General features: G+C 38.6%; 1 protein-coding gene across 4 annotated transcripts in view; it reads right to left on the reverse strand.

The window, feature by feature from the left end:
* Positions 1 to 18,550, reverse strand: part of LOC105935238 (adenylate cyclase type 1) — a 57,216-nt gene that overhangs the window by 35,220 nt on the left and 3,446 nt on the right. For all 4 annotated transcript variants that reach the window (XR_004931227.1, XM_036138229.1, XM_036138228.1 and 1 more), the window contains exons 2-4: positions 15,910 to 16,059; positions 15,574 to 15,692; positions 4,905 to 5,016 (exon numbers count right to left, since the gene is read on the reverse strand). Coding sequence is in view for 3 of the 4 variants with exons in the window: in XM_036138229.1 (XP_035994122.1) it covers positions 4,905 to 5,016; positions 15,574 to 15,692; positions 15,910 to 16,059 (381 nt within the window). In the remaining variant the exon portion in view is untranslated. The remainder of the gene's footprint in view (positions 1 to 4,904; positions 5,017 to 15,573; positions 15,693 to 15,909; positions 16,060 to 18,550) is intronic.

The following is an 18,550-nucleotide window of genomic DNA, read 5'->3' on the forward strand; positions in this document are numbered from 1 at the left end:
CATTAATCTGACAAATTAGTCTCATTGGAACCCATATTCTAATTGACTGAATATGACTCTTTGTATAAAGAGTATGGGTTCATTACACAAAGAGTATAACGTATGCTTTGTTTTTCTTAATTTGTTAGTAAATAAAGCCTTTCGTGTTTATTTTTAATAACAACGGAAGTACGTTACCGCCCTGGATAAAACAAGGAAGCAGCTAACGGCTATTAGCATCTCCCAATGAAACAATAGAGAATGGTCCAAGATCTAGTGTGTGTGTGTGTGTGTGTGTGGGGGGGGGGGGGGGGGGGGGGGGGAACACAAAAAAAAAAAAATTGTTTTTGCTCAGTTTGTTTGTAAGTTTGTGTTTATCTACGATTTTAATGACAGTACGTACTGGGCAAGCGCAGCAGGGGTTAAAGCAAGGAAGCGGCTAATGGCTATTAGCATCTCCCAGTGAAACAATGAAGAATGGTCCAAGATCCAGCGAAAAAAACGCAAAGATATATATGATTCCAAGAGGGGAAAGACTGTAATGTTGCTAAAAAACAGTATGGATGTTGGTGTTCACTGCTGATTGTTCAGATGTGACCGCAGAGTTGATTGACATGAGTAAACATCCTGATATGAGGTTCTTAAAGTTGCTGTAGATTAGTGTATTTAATTAATAACGGCTGGTCTCTGATCACATCGCCTTACTGTGAGGCTTTGCAGAGGGTCAGGCTCTGTCTGGTATTATTTACAAGGGATTTATAAATTAAGCAAGCCGGCATCATGATAGTTGTGCCATACTGTCGGTAGATGGCGCCACGTCTGTTTATATCTGTTCATCTCACCCGTTGTGGGGTTATGTTTAGCCTGAAAAAAGAACCATCAAAACACTATCAGGATGGACACTTGGTGTATAGAACCTTATTTTATCATGATGAAATGTTTTTTGATTTTTTTTAAGCAGATAACATGGCTATGTACCTTTAATAAAAAAAGGGGCCATGTCAGCATTCATAAGAATAGGTTCTGAGCAACTCCATGGCACAGTATGAGATTAATTGATATTGTTGTGTTTTTTAACATATTTCAAAAGTCCATGGTAGTTTCACGACAGAAAATTTTGCAAATTTCATGTTATAGTGTCAGATGTATGTAAAGGCAACTCTCAGTCATTATTAACTAAAAATTGTGCATCTCAATAATTTAAGTGCAAGGTTGAAAAGCAACAGGGGCTAAAATATTAATGCATCTATCTAAAGAGCCAAAGAAAGGAATCACACCTCCAAAGCCATGCAAGCATAAAACAAAATCTGCTTAATGGAACTACACCTCCAATGGTGTTTTCATACAGATGATGTCAAAAGTGGTTATTATTGCTGAAACTCTAGAGCTACTGTCAGGTTGTGTTGCATTCAGGCAGAAATATAAGGAAATACATCAATACTAATCTCTATGGGTGTTTTAATCAGGTTGTTGTGTTTTTTTGTAATGTCTTATGCTTTTGAGATGCTGTTTTGCAATGTCAGTCAGTGTCTGAGAAAAACCTTGTGTAAACATCTGGTACAATAAAATAAAAACGTGACTTTGAGCAAACAGTGTGGATTTCCCTTTTTAAGTAAGAAACGTTACATCTGCAGATATATAAAGTTCTTGTCTGACAGCAATGAATAAATATATTTCTATTTCAACTCTAGCAATAGCACACGAGAATGTGCTTTTGAAGGACTCTTTTTAAGTCAAAGGATTTTAAAAAGTAGCTTACGTGATCTTTAATCATGATCTGTCACATCAGCTAAATCTCACACTAGTGAAGTCAGAACAAAGATTTACATATTCTTTTAACTGTAGATTCAACACCGGCTCACAGCCACACATACTGTACATGCACAGGTACACATGGAAATATTATGTACTTCCCCCTTCCCTCTCTAGAGCAGAGAACAAGAGATTAAACCCTATGTATGCATTAAATCAAAAAGAAGACTGGTAAAAATCTGCATATAAATATGTGTATGCATTCAGATTCAGACTCCTTTTCTTTGATAGCTCTAAATTAAATCCAGTGAAACCCTATTACCTGATTTATGTCTGTTTGCTTTTTATGTTCCACCAGTCTACCTGCTCTGCTGCAATCAGGCTCATGCCTCTCACCTGTGATCTGCTCTGCAGCAATCAGCTTAATACCACACACACGTTTTTTTCTGCACTACTTAAGGTCTCCACTGTCACTGATTCACATCTAGAATATGAAAATTGTTTCTCCCCGTCTAATCACCACATTTGAACCATGACTCGTTTTCCTGGGTTTCCATGTCTTGCTCTTGTTTGATTTCTACCAAGCTTTTGATCTCTGGACCACCACCTTGTTACTGTAACCTGACCTACAACCTTCTGAACATTGTGGATTTGCTGTATTTCAACCTACCCGTTAATGACTCTTGCCCAAGTATTCTGCGGTGAGCAGAGCTTGCTCTCACCACAGCCAAGTTAAAACCAGCTTGCTCTTACAGAGGTTACATTAATTGTCTCTTCTCGTCCTCCCTGTAGTTCTCGGCCCTCCAGTTTTCTTTTGAATTGTATAGAACCAAAGTCCTTTTATTTCCTCCATGGCTTTTGCCATTTCTTTCATTTTTTGTTTCTACATTTTTATCTCTGTTTTACTAAAATTAACAGCCCAATCCATTGATAAATCACCCAGGTTTCTTGATATGTGACCCTTTTTAAATGCCACTCTGTCTGGCTGAATTTTGGGTCCTCCGTCTGGCTAACAACTAAAACTGAACATCCAGTATAAATGTGGTTGTGGCGTCTTCATGCCGTGGGGACGCTTTTCTCAAACAGTGACATGCAGCTGGTCATGGTTGATGGGAATAACATTTTTTGAAAACCAAAAAAATATTTTTTTTCCAACTTCACAAATCAGTGAAGAAATCTTTTTTTTTTTTGTCTTTTTTTAAAGAAATCCCATTGAAATACATGTTAAAAAAAGGTAAAACTTGAGAGAATAGTTTTCCCGATGCTCTGTAAACCCATAAACATCGATTGTATCTAAAACCATAAAGACAACACATTCAAAATACATTAAAACTTAATGGTAAAGAAAATAGTTGATGAAACTTAGTGTTAAATTGACCACAACGTGGGCACCAAACAGCTTCTTAAAACAAGTGAGAAGCATGAAAATGTCACACTTGGACGGAAAGGAAAGTTTACGTGTTGTGCATTCAGGGCTTAATTATTTAAAAGCTGGTAGAAACAACATGAGAGCCTGAAAAGGTATCAATAATGAACCCGTACTTTTTGGTAGTTTTTACATATGCCAGAATGGTAAGAAATTGGATCAGTTAGCCCTTTGTGGATCACAAAAAAACATCAAGACTTGATGTGGAGATTGTGTCATTTTCAGAAGACAAATGTAAGAATTATATTGTTTACAAGGGGCGTGATGCTGCTGTTCGACTCCGGGCAAGCTTTCAGATCAAGCCTAGCTTAGAATCATTCATGTTAGAAAATGTAGAGAGAGTGGAAAAGAGGAGACTTGGTTTGCTACATCAACAGCACTACAGGAGAACACTGTGTTCTTGGCCCGCTTCCCATGCAGCTTGACAAGTCTAAAGAGTGGACAGGTGGTGTGGGGATGGTGCTGGAATGGTACGATGAGATGATGCCCAGTGGCCATGTGGCATCGCCCGCTCTTCGTATGGGACCGAAAGGGAGCTTGTGTGCCCAAAGTGACCACGGCTATGAGTCACTGGCATTGCCACTTCCTGCCAAAGTGGATAGGAATGAGTGTGGCTTCGGGTCAGGGCAAGTTTAATTGCTGGGGACAAGCCTTTCAGGATACTATGACGCTTTAAGCTAGCCATCGAGCGCAGAATAAAGCCATCCATTTACTTGTGGATGCCATTGCATGAAAGCAGCTTGGAAATCCAGCTCTAAAGATGCAACTGCTTCTTTATAATTTAAAAAAAAAATGAAAATGAAAAATTTCACTTCAAAGACAGGAAAAAAAAAACTGCTCCTTGCAGAAACCAAAATACGAGTAAATTAAGTTGTTTTCATGGGGCTAAAAGAAGCAGCATCAAGCAACAATCGCGAAACAACTTATTCAAAATTGTTAAAAAGGCAGTGACGACAACAACTGACAACCGAACGGCTGTCTTTTTTTAAAGCTAGTCCAAAATATGTGCCTGTAAACAAACAAGTTAAAAATAGAATCTCCCGACAGGGCCAGAGTAAAGCCTTCTGTTCGAGCGACAAAAAAAATAAAAATAAAAAATGTTTGCTGCAATCCTGCAGATTAATGGATTTGACAAGGCCATGTGTGCTGCAGGTTATGGAAGTGCATGGATGTTGCCAGAGCCCAGTTCACATCTCAGAAAATGATCCAATCTCTGTTCCGTTTTATTTAAAGTGCTACAGTGGAGGAAAAATCGATAAGAGTAGTGAAAGATAAAAAAAAAAGGTCAAGTTGTCAACCCTGACCCATAACCCACAGAGTGAAATATTAACAGATGGGAGAACTGAAATCTTTTCCACATCCATACCAAGAGCAACTGGAGATAAGTACAACTCATCTGCCCTGCAATCCCCTCCGTTCAGTTCATTCAGACAACAAGAGAGGAGGCAAGGTTTAGCCGTGGGTAAATCTGGCTCAGATTAAAGAGGTCTGTCAACTCTTCCTCAAATGAAGCACTGGATAATCATATTAAGCATCATATGGGCTTCCAATATTCACTGTGACATCATGCTAAGCTACGGGAATGTGCCAACAGCCCGGGGCCAAAAGAGATCCACAAGCAAACCCACATACACACACTGCTGTGTCAGTTTGGACAAGGCTCTCTTAGCACAGAGAGTGTTGCTTTGAGTGCCAACAGTGGCTATAATTGAGGGAATGTGGCTTCAAGGAAGAGAGATGGACTCACCGTGGCAAGCTCATCGAACTTTCCAAACAGCTCATTTAGCAGCTTAACCAGTTCCTGAGCTGTGCACTGAGACGCCAGGCTGGTGAAACCAACTATATCTGCAAACAGGATGCTGCAACAGAGAAACAGAAGAAAAAGAAAAAAAAACGAGTTAATTATAATCCACCACTGTTCTTGTCAGAGATGTCAAAAGTCAATTTACAAATTCTCACATGGATCAAGAAGAAAAGGGACAACAAAATCCATACGTATAACCTTTGAAAACGTGGAAATGAACAGAAAGCAGACAGGGGGAGAATCTGTTCCATTCTCCAGCTGACTGGCAGAGCATGCAGTCAAGCAGAGCAAATTAAAAAAAGCAGCAGGAGCATCTCATGGGGATCTGACGTTGGGCCTGTTAGGAGCTGCAGCGGAGTCATTCTAAGACATTGTGCAACACTAAGAGGGCTGTCACTGTTTGCAAGGGAACTTAATGTGCATTGTTTCAGGCTGCACATGCAGCAGGACTGAAGCTGCCTTAGCATATAGCCACATAAGAAAGAGATTGTTTCACGGTATTTGTAATTTCATCCCAATAACCCCTATCAAAAACGAACATTGCTTGCTGTATCGCATTGTAATATCAGCTGCTCTGTAATTAAAAGGTGTTATGTATATCACATTAAAGAATATGCTTTATTAAATCCCTCTGAGATCTGAACACTTTATCATTCTTACGATTCCACCTGAAGTCTGCATTTTTGTGCTATGGTATAAACATGTAATGTGTGGATGACAGTGGTTCCTCAATTGATTCCTTAATTTTATTTTAATTCAATTTTTATTTCATGAAAAAGTGTCTTCATATTTACTTTGTAAAACCCACAGTTGGCTCTAACCTAAGGCTGCGACAATGACTTGTAGGACTTTCACTGCTTTCATGATCGTATGTAAGTGTGACCAGGTGTTGACCTAAAGTGTGGTAGGAGCGGCAAAGAGAGAAGAAGACATTCCCAGCAATGCAGGGAAAATGCGTATCCAGCATGGACATGTTTTTTTTTTTTTTTTTCTAAGAGATCTGGACTGCCTTCGATCATCTCTTTTTAAAAGTTCTAAATATTTAGAGCTATCAAAATCTGACAACTCTTAAATCAACAGAGATAAAAAAAAACTATGTTTGTGATCAGTAAAGCCTTTATTTTTTGTGAATTTTTGGCCTTTAGATTGGAACCTCCATGGAAACTGCAGTTCTTTGAGATTTGCAGTTAAGCCCAAAGTTATTCATACCTCTGGCATAATTAGGTTTTAAGAAATATTTTAAGTCTACCAACATGGTTCTTATAATCATGAATGTAATACTAAACTTTTTGAGTGTCTCAGCCAGAGTCCCAGCTCAAACCGATAGAGAATCTGTTGGGAGAGCTAAAGCTTAGGGTGATGGCAAGGAGGCCTTCCAACCTCAAAGACATGGAGCTCCTCAGCAAAGATAAACTGTGAAAATTCCATTGGAAACATGCAAAACGGAGAATGGTTGGACTGCTGCAATGCAAACGACAATTTTCCCCCATTTATTATTTAGTTAGGTATTAATAATGTTCAACAGGACCTCTTAAAGCCAGATGTAAATTAAAGTTGTTGTTAATTTTTGTTGATCCTATTTGTACATTAAATCATCATCATTTGAGACACTCGCCTCATTTTTAAACCTATATATTCCAGGTGTATGCATAATTTTGGGCTTAACTGCATTGAGTGAATTGTTTTTTTTTGCAAGACTGCAGATTCTTCATCAAACAGTGGATTCTTAGTTTTCCTAAATATACATTAAAAATCCTGTTTAATTTTCCAGTCTTGAATCAAACCATTGTCTCATCGTTAAGATGAATGTATTGCTACAGCCGTATTCAAAGTTCACTCAGAACCATTTAATCAATAGTGGCACAGTGAGTCATGTATTTTGAAAAAGAAAACAAAACCATCTCACTGCCAAGGTGGTTGGAGCTCCAAAACTGTCCGTGCTAATACGTTAGATGACAGTTTCATCCTCTTAAACCCGGTAATTGAAATAAATGTGAGCGCAACTCTTTACACAGACGTATAAAGAAGTAAAACCGGAGCTGCTCTCAATATCAAAAGGGATCCTCTTTATTTCTGGGCAGCATAACATGCTGATATTAAGGTCTGGAACGGTTAGACGTCCAATTTGTTCCTTGGCCCAAAAACGGCGGTGTCCTCATTTGTTCCTTGTGTTTTGTGGGAAGGCAGAGGAGAAAGTTTCTGAAGGCTTGGGCCTGAGTGCTGTGTGCTAGTTGATGGTGTGAAGGGGATTAGTCATAAAACTGTCCCAAACAACTTAGACGTCTGCAGCTCTTGTACTGATTGCTGACTGTTACCTTCATGTGGGCTTGAGATTTCACAGCATGACAGAGTGCTGGATCTCAGAGAGAGAGAGCTGCTAAATGTCACTTTGTTGTCTCACAGATGTCACCATGATGAGGGGCAGTCGATTCAGTTTGTGTTAAATAGTTTCTCCAACAACCATCGGTGGCTAGTAAAAAGGTGGCGTATTAAATGCCGTGTTGCTGTAAACACCTTGGGCTAGCTTCACTGAAAATTTACAGCGAGGTTACAATGAAGTGAAAACAGTATTTGTCCCCTTACAGACTTTTTTCCCCCTCTGTTTTCGCTGTTTGTCACACCTAAATGTTTTTAGATCATCTAGCAGAATTGTACATTTTAATTAAAACAAGGATATTGATCATTTGAAGGGACTTTTTTAAAGAATCACCAGCTTATTTAATATCATGAAGCCACGGCTTAATCGGATTTAAGTCCACATCACAAGGCCCATCCAAAACCTTTACTTTGTTTTTCTGAGCCTCAAAGAGGTGGACCTGCTAGTGTGCTTTGGATCATTGTCCTGCTGCGTAACAAAATAGTGTCCTTGAGCTTAAGGTCGCAAACTGATGGCTGGAAATTCATCGCTATTTTCTGTTAGGGAGCAGAATTAATGGTTCCATCACTTACGGCAAGATGTCCTGCAGCAACAGAGCATCACACTACCACCACCATGTTCGACTGTCTTTGTGATGTTCCTGTTAGTTTTCAGCCATTTGTAATAGGACTAACACTGTCCATAAAAACATCCTTGGGTCTCACTATCGTCCACAGAATATTGTGTTAAAATTCTTGGAACTCATAGACATGTTTTATTGCTAATGTGAGATGAAACTTTGTGTTCTTTTTGGTCGGCATTGGTTTTCACCTGAAAAGTATCCAATGGGTGCCGTTTTCGTCTTATTCCTAAATTAAGCAAGCCCACCTTAATTGATTGACGTGAGTGATGTTCTTTTCTGACCTCCTGAGCGAGTCGGTAATGTAACCTTGGAGTCATTTTCAGTAGGCACCCATTTACCACTGTTCAAGCTTTCCTCCATTTGAGGGGTAATGGGTCTCACTGTAGTTCACAGGAATCCAAGAACCTCGGAAAATATTATAAATCTTTTTCCAAATTGATCAATATCAATGACTTTATTTATCAGCTGTTGCTCAGTATCTTTTTGACTGGGATGACGATGATGACGACAATGACGAAGATGACGACAACATCTCTTAGCCAACTTCATGTCGTCAGAGAGGTTGTAGTTGGATTCTGGATTCTACAGGTCTCAAAGTAATCAGGCCTGGTTGTGACTAATGAAACCCAACCAAAGATATAAGATAAGATAGCATTAACTCTGAGGCACATTGGTTGGGATCGCCTTCTTCCCTAAATGAATCAAATCATCATTTGAAAACTGCTTTTGACATTCATTCAGGTTATTTTTGTCCGATATTGAAATTATTTTGATGATCTGAAACATTTAAGTGTAGCAAAAAAGCAATCAAAGGAGAAATCTGCAAGTGGCAAATACTTGCATTGACCCTGATCCATGCAGGTTAGACATCTAGTGATTTGCATTAACAAATTAGGGGTTTCTGGAAAAGAATTACATGCACTAATTAAAGCAACTATAGACTCATGCAGATAGTGAATACAGTCTTAGGGTCAGTGCTTATGGTAACTATGTAAAGATGGAGAGCAGGTAAAGATGAAAACAGGTATGTTGGTTATGGCAAACTGTTAAATAAAGGAAAGAACTTCCGGCAATTCAGAAACGGTGTCTTCTCACAGAAAAAAAATTAATTTGATGTCATCCTTTTTCATTTATAATTCTGAATAAACTATGAACAACTTTTACTTTTAGAGCAAAACTATTTACGATTTTCCCTAAATAATTCATTTTCATTAAGATTCATTATCGCTAAATGAATGGCCGTGCAACAGCTCCACATGCACAGTTACTCTCAAAAGTTTCCACAGCTCTGTTAAAATGCCACATTTCTGTGATGTAAAAAGATAAGAGTTTGAAAAATTGGTTCAATTATTTTTTACACACACATTTTCTTTACAGATAGTAAAAAGCTAAAAAAATATGCACACATTTCATCTAACTAAATTTTATTGAAGCACCTTTTGATTCAGTTTCAACATTTAGCTCTGTTGTAGGACCTTTTTTCTTTTATTTGGGCCATAATTCCAAATGCCTCATAAACACTGGAAGTTACCCAAATGAACAGCATGCCTACGTTGAAACATGATGGTGGTAGTTTTCAGTTAAATTGTTCAGGACAAATGTCACATTATTTATAGAAAAAGTTGAGAGCCACTGTATGTGTGACTCGTATGCTGCAGCGCTCTGCGGTTGAACTGACATTTGGAGTTCTAGAGAAACGCATACGAGAGTCTTGATGATACCTTTTCCCAGAAGCTTCATAGCTATTTCAGCAGGACAGCACCAGAGCTCATTCGGTACAACTTCCTGCAGTGCAGTTTAATAGACACACAGTGAGTTTGCTTGGCTGCACCTCCTGCAATCGACATTTATTTGCTATCCAAAATGTAAGACATATTAAGGAACGAGAATCCGACTACATGAATGATCAGCAGGGCGGCTGAAATATTCTATACAGCAAAAATAGAACAAGATTTAACTCTCATAAGTACACCAATATGTGTCATCATGGTTTGAATGATTTACACGGGATCTTGCACCTATCTGGATCATCACAGTAAGGGGAATTATTTTAACAAAATGATCCAAATTACAAACAGCATTGATCCTGCAATGATTAGAACATTATACCTGATATCATCTGACAAACTGTGCCACCGCCACGCACACATTGACACACACCAACACTCATTCATCATATCCTCTCCAGTGGCACTTATTTGAAGAGTTATTTGCCCAATTATGCAAATATCTTCTTTCCCGCTCTGGGAGACATTGCTGTAGCTGCTTTGGCAGATGTGATGTCAATTTAATCACACAGTTGAAGATAGGAGCGTGGAGCTTCGGGGTTAGCGCTGGATGGGCCCCTCTGGAGATACAGTGTGGGCAGCTGATGTGCTGACGGCAAGTCAATAAAAGCGCAATATGCTTACAACAAAATTTGACTGTATAACATGCTCTCTTTTTTTTTTTTTTTGAGTGGGCTTGCATGATTAATGAACACCTCGTCAGTGACTCTGGTAGTTTGCTTCTAATTGTTTTGATTTTATTTCAAAGTAATCCCGCTCAGCGCTGTAAATTGTTTCTCAGTAATTTCTGTTCAAGACCTGTCTCATGCAGAATGGTGAACGTTATGTTCTTTGTTATTAAAACGGGTCCTGAGTGAAATCTGGAGGTTACTGTGCATGATAAAGGGGCCATGTCATACTTTTCAGTTCTTCTTTTTCACATTGAAATCATTCAGCTGTGGTCTATATAGAGTGGAAGTGAAATATTTTGGTCTGAATTCCCTGTTAATTTACCCCCAAATTCCCCCTTTTGAGCCCTGTTCTGAGGTGAGTCTGAGAGCAACTAATTTCGGTGCTGTCTCTTTAAATCTAAATGTGGCACTTCAAACCTTGCACCCTCCAGGTCCCAGAGCATTTCACTCCATCCCGTTTGGCCATTTTTGTAGTTTGCTGGGAGACGGACAACTGAACCCTTATCCACTTGTAGTTTCTGCGTCCTTCAGCTTGGACTACAAAATAAAAATGGTGGATTCACAAAAATCGTAACCCAGACCTCCACCAACTTGTTTAGCAGCTCTGCAGCAAATACTGTGATGAAATGATATATATATAAAAAAAATAGAAACATAGACATAAACATAAAAACATAAAAACATAATAGAGAACAGAGGAAACTGAATGGCTTGAAAAATATGACCCAAAAAAGAATTTAAAGATATCTCCTTAGCTCCTGGAACGACTACATTCAAATTTTCTGCACTCCTAGAAACACTAAGTAAACAACAAAATGTATTTTAGGGCTTGAAAAACTGGATTGTGCATAATATGCTCCCTTTAATGTATTAAGATGTATTAGGGTCTATATTACTGTTGTGAAAATGGGAAAGATGACAAGCAGATTTGAGGTAAAGATTACTTACTGTGAGACAAAATTATGAAAAGTTATGTATTTCATTATAGGCAATGCTGAATAAAGATAACTGAACACATCTGTTTATTCAAATGAACAAAGTGACAGAGCACTGCAAACATTGAACTTGTTTGATTGTCTTACAGTTTGTATTAGATTAAATTGAATTTGTTCAAGGTGATAGACAAAAAAGGTGTAATTGACTGCATAATTCTGAATGCCGTTTCAACTCTTGTTGATCTTTTCAAATAAGAAATGACTTATATTTCTTTTTAAATAAAATGTAATTGCCATCTTGACAGATTTCTCCACTTGTATTAATAAACCAAGGTAAGAAACATTGAAATTATTTTGATATTAAAGACCAGCCCAAGACAAGTCTTGCCGCTTCTAGATCATACCTAAAAGCTGGCTTCAAAGGAGTTCAAGGCAAAAAGCAATCAGCAGAGCTCCTATGAGGTCTGTCCATATTTAACCAGCGTGTACACCCACAAGCACGTACATACCAAGAGAGTTACGCAACAAGAATGTAGTCTCTATTGCATTTAATCCCCTGTAGCAACTTAATCCCAGGGCTAAGCAAACTCTCCTCCTCAAGCTTCCCTGCTGCTGCTCCGAGAGCACAGAAGGAATGACGGGAAAAGAGCTGAAGATAAGGCAAGACAAAACAAGGAAATACTGGAGCTGAAAGGGCAGATTTGACAATGAAGGTAGAGAAGCAGAGAGAAAAAATGGAAAGGTAAAGATAAAGGAAATGCAACTTCTTGCAATGAATTCATTCTTTGCCCCTGAAACGTACTGGTTAGCTAAAGTAAAGGATTATAAGAAAGTCCTTCCATGGATGTAGATTTTGAGGATATTTTATCTAATTTGAACTGAGAATGGGCGGTGTTTATGTTTCTGCTGAATAACATAATTGTTTCTGGAGAAAAGCATCATTGTATTTATGATGCATTAAAGTGGTGTTTGCATCCATCAGCCAGGAAGCCACAACATAACAACAACAGTGAAGGAAGTTATTGCAATGGACTCTTATCTGCCACATTACTGATTGGATCATTTCTCAAACAAAGCTGCAATTTAAGGAGTGGGAATCTTACTAAATATTTTTATTTGATATCTGATTGTTTGATATTGTTTCAAAAATATTTACCATTAAAAAACATCCCCAAAGTAGCACACTTTTTGATTTCTAAATGGACAAAGCACTCAAACATATATGTCGCTATTTGATGCATTTTACCAGATTATAGCTTCAAGTAATTCCATCTGCAATCCCATGAACCACCAAAATAAGGAATAAAAGCTTAAGTGCATCTATATGCAAGTTTTGTCTTACATAACTGTAAACCAACAACACCACACATCTTTTAAATTGGATGTAAAGAATCTAATAGTGCGTTCACACTGAATGTAACTCCTGCGAAACCTCCGTCTGAGTCACGTGGCGTCGGTCGCTATGTCGCTTCGCACACATAAACAGTGACAATGGCCTCGCTTGCTTCACCGCTCCTCTAATAGTAGGAGCTTCTATCTGCTTCTCTGTTCAACTCAACATGGCGGACGGGGATTTTACTGAGCGAATCGCGTTGCTGTATGTAATGTGGAAAGCCGAACAACGGCGCCGGCATCTCTGCGGGTCCCACAGATGCACCAGAAATACTCCCAGTTCTGGGAGTCCAGGAGCTATGGCTGGATCTCGGTCACTTGCCCTGGTGCTTCTGTCTGTCCAGAATCCAGAACTGTTATCCCGCTTTGGGTATGGATCACCCGTAGAAGAAAGTTAAGGAGAGGAGACGGTCTAGAGCTCAGACAGGAGCAGAGGCAGATCAGAACAAGAGGTCAGGCAGAGACTATATTTTATTTTAGCAAGATGAGCCGCAAACTTAATCTCTTGTTTAATCGTTCACTCTTGTGTTGAATCGAGTTAACGTTTAGCACCTTCTCCCAAACTGATCGAGATTAAACATATTAAAATCAACACAGTGTTCCCCTTTATAAAAGGTATTTGTTATGAAATAAAATCTGTCAAAACAGTGTTTTATTAAGAAGCACCATCAGCCTTCTGCTACACAAATATATGCCGTTTTTGATAAAATAGTCCGAACAGCTGAGATATAATCAACTTTTGGTTGAATGTTTTGACAGGGTATGCCACACAAAGGTGGCATCATTCATGATGAATGATTTCAAAGTCTTTTCAAGGGTTAAAGTAAAACGCCTTTTTTCAAAGTCCCCCACAAACCTCTAAAGAGCACTCCTTACTTCATCCCATGTCAACATTAATGTTTCTATCTTTCACTTTGATTGAAAAAAGCTTTGTCTCCACTATGCTCCTTCACCTTATGTCACAACCTCATCCAGTCGCTGATAGGTTGACGCGAATAGACAGAAAAGTTCTGATTTTTTAACTCCAGCGAAAGTCATTGCGGGTTCCGCTTTGCTCTTGCTCTACTCACTGCGCATATAGTGCCAATCACTTCACAGGTCGCTACATTGTTACTGAACACACCTTTTGCGTCGGGATAATATGTAAATCACCCGCCCATGCCGCCTATATAACGTTACATAGAAAGCTGATGGGCCAAAAACAGTATGGTGAATCGTATGGCACAATCTTGTGTGGAGGATATTCTGAGAGCTCTGATTGAATTCAGTGGGCGAGTATGAACAAAGTCACATAACAGCACCAGTCTGCCTCTAGCTAGGGACACAGTAAGACATATGAGACTGTAGCATGCAAAACTATCTTGGCAGTTTTCAGAGTTTTGTAGCTCTTAATATGTAATATATTTTAATGTTTTAACTGTTTAGTCAAGTATTTAGCATGTTTCTAAAATTCAGATTTGAATCCAAGATTAGTTCAAGGTATTTACATTCACTTGTTGCAGTATTCTGTTAACCTGTAGGCATATCTACAGGTTAACAGCTTTGGAGGAAAACATATATTTAGTCTTATTTAAGCTCAGGCATGACTAATCGAGCCAGTGTGTAATCCTCTCTGACACACATCTGTTAGCAGCTTTAGCTGAATTTGCATGTGTACAACAGTGTCATCTGCATACATTTGTAGACCTGCGTCAAGACAGCTTTCAATGTAAAGACTAAAGGGCAGAGGAACTGATACAGATCCTTGTGGAATAATTGTGCAAAACTGCATCTAATATCTCCTGCTCTGACACAGTGCAGCCGGTTTGTTGAGTATGAAAATGTCAAAGCCAGGGATCAAGATAAAGTATTACATTTTGATATGAAACTCTATGATCTACCTTACTAAATGCTTTACATAAATCTAAAAATACAGCCCCAACTACTCCTTTATAGAGCCTCCATTTGATTATGTCCACAAAGTGGTCGTTTCAGTTGAATAATTTTGTAGCCCAAAGCTGCTTAAACTCAGTTGAAAAAACGTGGACTGTTCAATTTCAACTTTTTCAGCAACCTTTGAAACTGCTGGGAATGTGCTTAAGGGCCTGTAGTTGCTCTGAGTCAGTCTCAAGTAACTACAAGCTTGAAAACAGGTATAGTAATGGCCCATTTCCAATCCTCAGGATAAAAACTAGATTTAAAGAAAAGTCAATTAAAAGAGTAATAGGATAAGACAAAGTATCTTGAGTTGACTTAAGAAATAGTGTGAAGTTGACAGTCATCTCTGCTCTCGGAACGTTTCAACAAGCTAATGATTCTGTGTGCTTGAGACACATTAGTGTCTACCAGGTGGAAAGCCTAGCATGTTGACTCTAAAAGAGTCAAGGAAGGATGCCAAAACTGCCTTCAATCAACTCTCCCTGTATTTCCAAGCTGAAGTTCTGCTGCCGTCTTAGAGTTTCTCTTTGCAAGGTTGTCCATATTTTACCATATCAGTCCCCCCCCCCCCTTTACATGTAACATAATATCCCTTACCAAATGTAAAGACTTTGTGTTGGTAACCAGCAGTTCTGGTAATTTAAAATACTTTTACACAGTCGGTGTTTCTTTCACAGGGCACAGTTGTTGAATTTACACAGATCCTCATCAAGGATGCATTAGAATTCACTGACAGTGTTTCCGCTTTTTATGAAGGAAATTTTCCCTTGAGGAGAAAATACTCTCTCCAAATGGAAATCACTAAAAGCGGCAACACTTGAGTGAACTCAAAGGCAAGAAGAGTTTCCTTTCTATCTGAAACGGAGCACAGCTGTGCTGTACAACTGTGATGCTGTATGATCAAGTCCTACCTGACATTGTCATGACGCTGGATGTAGATTTTGTGAAAGATCCTTTCAGGGGGCTTCAGGAAATCCTCTTTCATCTCCATAGCTACGTTCCTGGGCAACAGACTCATTAGCAGGCGCTCCTGAGTGCATATGTGTTGTTAAAAAAAGAGGGAGAGCGGGGAGAATATGAAGCACTTTTCATTTATATAGTGCAATGCAGACACATTGTTACCGTGAAAAAATGTGTTGCCAGGAATAAGAAATATTCTAGATAAAAATCAAAGACATGTGCAATATACATCAACTACATGCCTTTGATTTGAGCCCTGAATTTAATCAGTGCATAGGTGCTTTTACCTGTTTTTCGTTCTCGTCCTCCATTCGGAGTCGTTCTTCAATGCAGTTTCGAGCCTGCAGGAAGGCCTTTCTCTGAGCTCGCTCAGTCAGGATGCGGACAAATAGCCCTGACAGATTGACACTGGTGAACAGCACCGTGTTTGCAACCAGCTGCGAGATAGGGGGGAGATATATTTAATACCGGTTAAAGCAGTCCAAGTTCAAAAGCAGATTAAAGAAATTGATCAACTCAGAAATGTACTAAAATATTGCACATTTGTTCTGAAACTACTTTGAAGTGGTACACAGTTTGCTATATTGTGTGCAATATACACAGATAAAACATCTTCAGGTTTCTCAGGAATCTACTTTTCCAAAAATCTGTCTAATTATCTGCCTTCCCAGCCCCCTACGTACCTGCCCGACATATCCCAAACTAAAGATACTCAAGATCGGACTAGAACTGTAAGCAGTTATTATTGGGTTCCAAGCTTAGTGCCATAAGCCCGGCCCTGGCAATGCCCCTCCCAGCACGGCAGGTCACACAGCCCACCAATCCAGCACGCCTCTAGCACTTAACATGAATGTATTTCTGTCAGAGTCAGATTACATCTTACTTGCGCATACACTCAGGCCCCTGAAGGCTTATTCCTTACCAGTGTTTCTCCTTACCAGGGCTGTATACACTCTGTTGGCTGAGTGATTTTCCTTCCACTTAACTTCCCATTGATCATCCCATATTAAAGGCTTATATGAGCTGACAGCTTCTGTTTCTCTTTTTATGTTTCTATCTCTACCATGTATCGTTATACAGTCTAGTCTTAAAAGTAGGCAGGGTGTCTGATGAGATTAGAAACAATGCCAATGACATTGTATAGAATATTAAAAAGCCATTCATAGCGTGTTGGTGCAGCAGAAAACTACAAAGTGAGCTATCATGCAGAAATTGGAGCAAACATGAACAAGTGGCAAACCATCCAAAGTGTAGTCAGCCTACCAAAACTGCTCCGAGACCATGACAATAATTCATCCAATATAACTAAAGCACTCCAGACCTAACCTGCCTCAGTTAAAGTCAGCGTTTATGACAATAAGTAAAAGACTGGGAGGGTGAAAGGGCATCCAAGACCACCCCTACCAAAAAAGAAGACAAAGTCCTGCACACTTTCTACAATAATCATTGCAAAGATGCCCCATGACTTATGGAAATGTATTATCTGGTCTGATTAGACAGAAGTGAAATCTTCTGGAAGGTGTACATCCTGGTATAGGTAGTGAAAAACTGTTATAACATTTGAATAGTCAAACATTGTGTTGTTATTATGATGGTATGGGTCTCCTTTGTAAATTCACTACCTGAAAGATTTGCTGTATCTTTTTGTAACCACAGATTCTGAATGAGAATCACTTAATGACCTTATGCTAAAGTAGCTGTTTATGCAGGTGGACAGTGATTAGAACAGCAAAAGCCATTCAAACTCTGAAAGACTCAAAAAGTATAAATAAATAGATAAATACCTAAATAATATAATATCTAGACCTAAATTTGACTGAGATTATGTTACATGGCCTTAAACTGGCTCAGCAATTATTTTATGAATTAAAATAACTCTAAGAAAAAGACTGGGAAAAACAGTCAATATCAGTTATCGCAAATCGTTGGCTGTAGTTGCAGCCAACCCTTGTAGGCAAGGAGAGCACAAACAACTATGTGATTTACAGGGGAAAAAAAATATACTTCTTTCCCCTTTGGTTTAGGTTGGCCGGAATGTTTTACTGCCTAATAAATTAAATCATCATTTAAAGCAGTTTTTTATTATATATATGATCAGTTTATCTTTGTCAGATGTTAAACTTTGTTGGATTATCTGAAACATTTTAGTGCAAAAAGGAGGCTTAACAGAAGGAAGATCTTATATGGCAAATACTTTTTTCACTTTTGTAATGACACTGCTTTAATTCTCATATCTTTACGGTTTATAAACCTGAACTGTTAAAGGGTCAAAAATCCATGGAGCCTTTTTTCTTCATTTTATGTATTTGTGGCATTTATTCACTAGTGACCCTATGCTCTGATCATCCATCACCACAAAGTCAGCAGCTGTGAGACTCCTTTTAACCTTGTACAGGATACAACTTCTTTTATCTAAATAGGGCTAGTTGATGCCGACTTTGTGGACAAAATGCACACCTTCAAAGTGTGTATAAGCATGCTTGCATTGTTGACAGTAATTAAGTGCCCAGGGAAATAAATAAAATTATTAATTTGTGTTTTTTCCCATGTTGTGTTCTGCCTATTTGCTGCCTTAATTTGGCTACAGATGACATTCTTGCAGCACTTACTGACTTCTGTACATCTATTTATAAATGCAACAGCGATAGAATTGAATGTAATGGGCTGCATTAATCTAAACTGTGCCATTTGTAATGTTTTGCTGTGGTAAAACATATCAGTAACAATGCAGTGAACATAGGAAATGTTGAAAAAAGCTCTATTGGCAAAAGAGACGGAAAGATTTATGTGTACCTTCCATGTTTATATGCAGTGGATATTTTTGTTTTTAACAAATGTGAAGTAATCTTGCATTGTCTAGTATATACTGTATATCATCAATATGTTGTGCTTGTAGTACAATCTGGAACAAAGACTTGTTGTTTAAAC

This window comes from Fundulus heteroclitus, chromosome 6, assembly GCF_011125445.2.
Source record: "Fundulus heteroclitus isolate FHET01 chromosome 6, MU-UCD_Fhet_4.1, whole genome shotgun sequence".
Classification (NCBI taxonomy): domain Eukaryota; kingdom Metazoa; phylum Chordata; class Actinopteri; order Cyprinodontiformes; family Fundulidae; genus Fundulus; species Fundulus heteroclitus.